The sequence below is a fragment of the Diadema antillarum genome, unplaced genomic scaffold, assembly GCF_040938485.1.
Source record: "Diadema antillarum isolate AM-2024a unplaced genomic scaffold, OU_Dant_1.0 scf00000127, whole genome shotgun sequence".
In the NCBI taxonomy this organism is placed as follows: domain Eukaryota; kingdom Metazoa; phylum Echinodermata; class Echinoidea; order Diadematoida; family Diadematidae; genus Diadema; species Diadema antillarum.
Genome location: NW_027271016.1, coordinates 1,093,162 through 1,101,062, shown reverse-complemented (window position 1 = coordinate 1,101,062; position 7,901 = coordinate 1,093,162). Strand labels below are relative to the sequence as shown.

Here is a 7,901-nt window from a genome sequence, read left to right as displayed (position 1 = left end):
AAGTATCAAAATAGCAAGGAAGACTGCACTGGCGCTATTATGCTAAAGCAAACATCACGATGCAAGTACTCTTTGATCGGGCATTGTAAATATGCTGACAGTGTTTGCCAAGTGATTATTTCTTTCGTTGATCAATCACTTCACAAGGGATGGGATTTTGACCTCTACATCAAATTACTGTTGCACAGCAAATTATACATTCTCATTTTTTTTCTGTATACTTCGAAATGGGTCTCCTGTCCTTCTTGATCAGCCTTTGCCTGCAGCATTCCATTTTGGCATTTTTGTCGCGAGGTTGCTTAGTCACCAGCCGGCTTGCTTCCCGCGCAGCGAAGGGTGACGTAGGGAATGCCTGCATTCACCCACGAGTCCTTGGGCCAGTAGCGCAGGACGGGCCCCATCTCGGGGCACTCGTTCATGGCGTCGAAGTAGGCAAAGAGCACGCAGGCTGTGTAGGCAGAGATGAAGACCATGATGTGCCAGGCGCAGTGCAGGTACGGCATCGACATCCGCTGCCAGAAGTCGCACAGGAAGCGGTCGCTGAGCCAGCAGCCGACCGACACGATCCACAGCACGGCGCACGTCCGCCCCAGCTTGGCGACACGTGGACACTCCGTTCTGTTTTAAAGCCAAAACAAAACAAAGCAACACTCGACTGATCAGCAGATGAAAAATATGTGCACTCTTACTATATGTTTGAAAGCTTTTAATGAAACTATTCTCTCATTACTAACGTACATTCACAGCTGGTTTTTTATTAAAACTATTCTCTCATTACTAACGTACATTCACAGCTGGTTTTTTATTTTAATCCTCCTGATATGTAATGCTCCTGATAATAAAAATGTGAAATCAGAAAGAGGGACTATTGGTGAATGTTGCCTACATACAATGTACTTGTTATTCTACATGTGGCATAAAATACATAGCAAATAGGCTTCTACATCTTGTATGATAATGCATTTATACTTTCCTTTGACCGATCGGGAAATACCAGTAAGTTCAATTTTCACTGGACCTCTCACAACACATGTAATGGTACTTTATCTACTACTGCACTTAAAGCTAAAATTCAGGAAGTCTTCAATTTCACTGTCAGAACTGACAACTGACATGGTCAAGTGACCAAACTGGAACAAAATGCTGGCTCTCACGCTGTGCAGCCAAATATGAGGGTAGGGGCCATTCACAGGTAATGTCCATGGGAGGAGAGTCACTATAAGACCCACCCTTAACCTCCCACCAGACCTAATCCTTCAACTGGCTTTTCACTTCTCTTTTTCGCATAAGAACTGGTTGGGGCTACTATTAAATGCACTGTCTATTTATCTGATGCTTAAGTTTTTGTAAAGATATACAAAAAACAAATAAAACACAACAAAGTACTGTACAATGTGTGCTTTCTTCAAAATCATGTGATGTCATAAAATGAATCAGGAGGTCCAGCATGACTTTGGTAAGAAGTCCTCTTAAAGATTTAGAGGAAAATATTGCGTGTATAGAAATATGTCTTTCTCAACCTCAATAGCAAATCAAACTCACATTACTTTATCACGAGTACTTATAACTTTGTTGCAGGCTTTCATTTAACTTCTTGCTGCCTAATCTAGTTTGTGCAATACCCGGTATTTATTTCCAAATTCCAATTCCAAAGCAATATCACATGAAGCAAGTGCCTGCACACCATGTCCACACAGTATAACCTTCTATTTGGTACAATATGGTTTGGGTCCCTATAATTGCTCATTCCAAGGAGCAGTATTTAATAGTACATCAGGTATCCATATTAATGACAAAAATCTTTGGTCATAATGTCATATGGCTATGGGGCCAAAACTATTTATATCTAAACAGTTTCAAATTAAATTTCTAGTTTGACAAGTGGTACAGCAAAGGTGGTTCCAATTTGCAAAGCACAGTGGGGATGTCCTACACATTGTTACAGATATTCAGCAGTTGGGTCAAAATATCACACCATCAGATCTATGTATCCTAGATCTATTATGATGTTGTAATCAGGGGGCGGATCCAAGAATTCCGTTTAGAGGGTGCACCTTTACAAAATTAAGGGGGGAGAGCACGCGCCCCCATTTTTTTTTCCATTTCTTTTGTTTTAACAAAAAATAAAAGGGAAGCGCACGCCCGGTGCGCTCCCTCCGCCCCCCCCCCCCCCCCCCCCCCCCCCGATCCACCACTGTTGTAATAAACCATAAAGCAAATCCAATCAACTTCAAAAAACAAACACAAACAATTAACCATTGAATTAACCCGGTTAACAGTTTCGATACTTATAAACATATCAAACAGTAGCAGGGGTTCATGTCTTCTTGCATAAAGATAATACATCCTGGTGATCTTAAGACAAACTTATTTTATTTAAATTCCCTATCACACCTTCTCATAATTATAAAAGGGTTTCAATAAACACCTTTTAGAACATACACAAGAAATCATTAATCTGCTGAGAAAAAAAAAATCACATTAAACTCTGCTCGATATACTGTACAAACATTGTTTATTTAGTGGCATAATAAACTAATATTAAAGGGGATGGCTAGTAACTGATCAGTGGGAATCAGTGAGAATGCTGGAGGGTGATTGTTCCAATCCTTGTGGGATTCATTTAAGAGTACATTATATATCTACTGTTGTGTGAAAATTATTTGCTTCAGAATGGTCTCATATTCAAGTAATGTGTAGTTTAATGTTTCCAGGTTAGCGTGCCTGGTCAGTGACGGGACATTAATCAGCACATTACTCGAATATAAGATCATTCTGAAGCAAATAATTTTCACACAACAGTAGATATATAATGTACTCTTAAATGAATCCCACAAGGATTGGAACAATCATCCCCTATCATTCCCACTGATTCTCACTGTTCGGTTACTAGCCATCCGCTTTAAGTCAGTGCAGTGACTCTCCCTTCTCCTCACTTAGTTCTTTTGTAGGACAGTCATACCTTCTAAGTTCCAAGACCAGGACTACAATACAAGGACCGATGAAGGCCATCATGACAAAGGAGTTGACAGCAGGTCTTATGAGGGCCAGACCGGTGCTGGCAATGGTGAATAGCAGCATTATCATCTTGAACTTCTTCCTACAACACAAAGGAGAACAGAAGAAAAGGGACCACAGTTACAAGCCTACTTTTACGATACATTCGAAACTAGACCCGAGGGATCTCAACTCCACGCTATGACCCAGGGAGCTTGTAGAACTTTCACAAATCAAGACTATTAAAAAAAAGAAACAATCCTATGGCGTCTTTAATACTAGTTTATCGGGTGAAGCTTCATGTACATATTCAAGAAGTGTTCCATTGAATGATATAAAAAAGGAAAAAAAAAAACATAACAATGAAATGTATCACTTTACAGACGTACAACTGTATAAATTCTGTTACTTTCAAGGACAAACAGTACCATATCAACACGCATGTCTGCATTGTAATCATGTCTGCAAGCGTGATTTACTGGCCCCCACAGACAATCGCATGAAAACAAATTCACACCAAAGGATGTAAATTCAACAGATCCATCCATCGCTACCTGCCTGTCATATTCAAAGTGATTATTTTATGCCAACAAAGAAAACCATCAAAGGATAAATTCAACAGATCCATACATCGCTACAAGTCTATCACATTCAGTGATTATTTCATGCCAACAAAGAAAACCCTGTTCTAATAAACAACAAGAAAAATTTACAAGAAAAATTAATATATGTTGATGTAGGGCAATTTGTCAATCAGTTGTATGAAAACATCTCGACAGAAGAATTTCATGAATTTGAATAATTACACAGTACCCGCTGCATGCTATACATGTAAGGATTAGAACCAACACTTGCTGTCGGGCGGAAGCTTTGTGGTCTAGTGGAGATGATGCCTGTTCGGAGATCAGGAGGTCATAGGATCGAATCCTGCTTGAGTACGTACACCCATGATTTCTTTTATTATGGCTACTACTAAAACACTGATCAATTCAGTGCTTTATAGGGCAGTTTGTCAATCAGAACAGTTGCAAGAACAAAGGGGAAGAGAATGTCATACCTGCTGCCTCTGATGTTGGCAGGGTAGTACCTGCGGGGGTACCAGAGGGCCACCCCACAGAGGACGACCCAGATAATGGCCACTTCGTCCAGCAGCTGGCCAAACATGCTGAGGGTGGCATGGAAGTAACAAGAGAAGGTGCCCACAACCATGAGCAGGATCCACATGATGTTGATGTGCCAGTTGAACCAGAGGGCGTACTGGCGGAAAAGGTACAGCAGGAGGGGCGGGATGACGAAGAAGAGCACATTGCTGATCTGTGATGCGGAAATGGATGCAAGATGGTTTGAGTGAGAGAAGATTAGCAATGGAGAGCAAGAACCCGTTAACCCAATTCAGGCCAGCGCGAGAGCCATGCACAAATACCTCAGGTTACCATCCACCTTTCCATGTGAGCGAATACAAACCAACAGTTTTCAAAATGACTAGTACTCCCTATTGACAAAGAAATGATGAAACACAGGCAAGTTATGTATCATTAAATAAAGGAGAAAAATGTCTGTACATGTTCAATATTGTATCATGAATCACTGTCATCAAAGATCTATATTCAGTGATTACAGCATTCAACAAAGTTGAACAGCTGCATCGCTGCTTTTTCACCTACACTACAGGCTATCCCATGTGGCCTCTGCGGGGGTTGTGCAAACTATAGGATATCCCGTATCTGGGTTGATATGGGATAAAAGTCCATTCACACATTCTTCGCCAAAAGCATTCAGTAGGCCTTATGTAGAGCCAGAGCTCTGAATCTATGAGTTGATCAAACTCAAGCAAACATGGGATGCCTGAGTAAAGATTTAAGCAGGATTTGACAAACATGTAAAAAGTTATACCCATGATTTTACTTTAACTGTTCATGTGACATCCATATCTCGTGCATCACATGACCATCTCATGGGGGTCAATTGATTAATATTGCATGTGTAGCACCCTTCCTTTAGTTTAAACATTATGCATTGCACTTCAATGCAAACAAGCAACATTTTCACATGTGGGCATGATACAGTACGTTGAAGGACAAAAATACACTCCATAATCATTTACACTGTATGAAGAAGTAAATTCCTTCACACATACATAGTATCCATGGAAAAGGGGGAAAACCCCAACACTTGTATACAATGTAAGTTTACTGTCAGTGGTGGTTTCTCATAAGAGCCTCCGGGGTAAAACTATGAGGGTAAAAGAATTCAAACACTCTAAATACATACATCTGCCAGCCATTTTATTTACTGATTATTTATTATTATTATTATTATTATTATTATTATTATTATTATTATTATTATTATTATTATCATTATCATTATTACTATAATTATTATTATAAATTATTATTATTACTATCATTACATGATGTATGTACCCCGGGTATACACCACATACTGTATTATGTGAGACTGTTATTAATGATTTCCTAGGCCTCACGAATAACGGCAGATTTCTTGTTTCCAGACCGTTAATCATATTTATACAAACATTGCTTTTGTTTTCTACATAGCAAGTATGGGTAGCTTTATCTGCGACAGACTTTTGTACGTGAGGAAACACTTATGAAGAAATTTATATTGAACTATTAAGACATCACAAGTACTGTAAGTGATTGGATCTATTCTAGGAGTTGCGTCTGCCTCCCTAATCTACATTAGGGTGTGTTTATGCTCAATTTGCGAAGGCAGAAGCAGCGTTTTGAAACGCTGATTCATAACGCTGATTCAAAACGCCGTTCATGGGAGCACTGTTTATGCTCACTTTCTTCGAGCCTTGGAAAGAGCGTTTGCGATTGCTTCGCTGACCTCAGCAGACGCAGGTCAAATTGGGGGGGCGTGCTGCGATCGGTGGCCTGGCCTGGGAGAGCAGCTGGGAAAGAAATGCGTATGCCCAGTACATGGGAAAACTACACAGGCCAGGGTAGCTGGCTGGCCGGGCGCGTGCTTTTTCACGTGAACCGGAAAGGCGTTTACATGACGTCACTCTAAACACGTTTAGAAACGCTGTTGCGTTTATGCTTCCGCATCAAACGTGATTAGTCAGAAACGCCGATCGTAAACGCATCTTTTTGTGCATTTTGGATTGGCGTTTTGAATCAGCGTTTCTGTCGAAGTGAGCATGAACGCAACGGCATTTTGCACTAATAACCTTTCAAAACGCTGATTCTGGCCTGAAAAGGGGAAGCATAAACACGGCCTTGTAGTCTACAGCAGCACTGCGCAATTATATCACACCAATCGTTCAAATTTGACTAAGAAGGGATATCATACAGGGGTTTGAGAACAGATTGCAGTAGCTTTCAGCTTTATTTATTTTCAAAGATTTATCAACATTTGTGTCATTCTATACATAGGGCCTACATGTGTATTCGTACTTGCTCTCCTTACATTACAAATATTACTCCTTCTGTATCACAAAAATCAATTCCCTCGGAGATATAATTCTCACCATATGTTTGTATTTTGATATGTAGCCATACAGGCGGCACAGGGGTAACGATTTATCATCACAGCATGTAAAGATCAATACTCAGTCATTGGTTTCTCACTCACCCTCAACTGGCTTTTTTTCCAGGGAAAGCTATGTTCTAGGTTTGTTTATACAGTAAATATATTTCAATTCAGTAGTCGAAAATGAATAATTATATTAAGCCTGTCAGAAATGTCAACTCTTTTATTGTTATCTTTAATTGGAAAACTAATTCATCAAGCACCTTCATGAGGTATGCATCATAATTATTTCAGGATGGTGTGGAGTTTTAGCAAATCTTCAAAAAATGGCATTCATAAGCATACATTTGTACACTAATATACAAGAGGCTAAGAGATGCCTACATTTCCTTAGAAACACGATCCTCCCCCCCCCCCCACCACCCCTGCAAAAATAATAATAAACACAGACGAATAAAAACATATTTGTATTTAGACCAGTATAGAAATGTAAAATGATTTACTGCGTGTGCAAAACAAAGCTACAGTGCCACTTTCACAGATTGGACCAATGACTGTAACATTTTACACTGTGTAGCCTCTTGCTCTCACAGTCAGTATACATGTATGCTTTAAAAAACTGATAATGCAAAATCTGCCTCCGTCAATAAAGCTAAAAGGGCACTTTTTTCACTGGTAGGAGTGGTACAGCAAGTCAGAAAAGAGAAAACAAGGAACACAGAGCAAAAGTGGACAGCGTACAAGAATACAACACAAGCTAATATTTTACATAACTTACTGAATATGAACAGTATTTTGAAAATCTGCTAAAGATGCATACATACAATGTATAGGGCCTACCCTGGTTTACGAATAGTCCACAAAATTATATGATTTAGTTGTACATTAGATAGATACCATTTCTCTTGGGCTTTTAATAGAACATTATCAAACTTACCAAAGGACAGACAAAAACAAACTGACAGGTGAAAATCTGATCACTGCCGCATGAAAATAAGAACACGCTCCACTGCATTAGCCTGGGAAAAGTTGCCACAGAGGTTTTCCAACAAAGAAAAAGATCCAAAGCATCACTTACCGTATTGTAAAACTCAGCTATCCCAGGATATATGGCGTAGTTGTTTTCACACCAGTCTATAGCGGCACTGCCCCTCTCCAAATTATCCATTTTCTGGTCTGATGACTGTCAACTGTAATTTACAGGATGAAAATTTATGGAGATGAATATTTACATTTAGGCCACAACTGCCAGTTACTTTTCATTATTTAGACAAGAGCCTTATGGTTTATTGCAGTAATTGCAATATGCTATATAGGAAATAGACAACTCTCAGTATTTTATTTGTACAGGCACAAGAGCAGTTACATAAATATTGTCTTTAATTTATACAAAGTTCAACTGA

The 7,901-nt window shown here is 39.4% G+C and overlaps 1 protein-coding gene across 1 annotated transcript; it reads right to left on the bottom strand.

The window, feature by feature from the left end:
• LOC139720339 (alkaline ceramidase 2-like) lies at positions 1 to 7,691 on the bottom strand. The gene is made up of 4 exons (XM_071631703.1): positions 7,577 to 7,691; positions 4,055 to 4,311; positions 2,963 to 3,100; positions 1 to 618 (listed from the first exon to the last, which is right to left on the bottom strand). Exons 1-4 carry the CDS (start codon positions 7,664 to 7,666, stop codon positions 300 to 302), a joined length of 804 nt encoding a protein of 267 aa, XP_071487804.1. The 5' UTR covers positions 7,667 to 7,691; the 3' UTR covers positions 1 to 299.
• Between the last annotated feature and the right edge of the window lie 210 nt (positions 7,692 to 7,901).

Bases quoted from the DNA above. Each gene is read 5' to 3' on its own strand.
- LOC139720339 (XM_071631703.1), bottom strand. From the start codon at position 7,666: ATGGATAATTTGGAGAGGGGCAGTGCCGCTATAGACTGGTGTGAAAAC. The intron at 4,312-7,576 runs GTAAGTGATGCT...TCCGCATCACAG, and splicing joins TAGCTGAGTTTTACAATACG to ATCAGCAATGTGCTCTTCTT. The intron at 3,101-4,054 runs GTATGACATTCT...TTTGTGTTGTAG, and splicing joins GCCAACATCAGAGGCAGCAG to GAAGAAGTTCAAGATGATAA.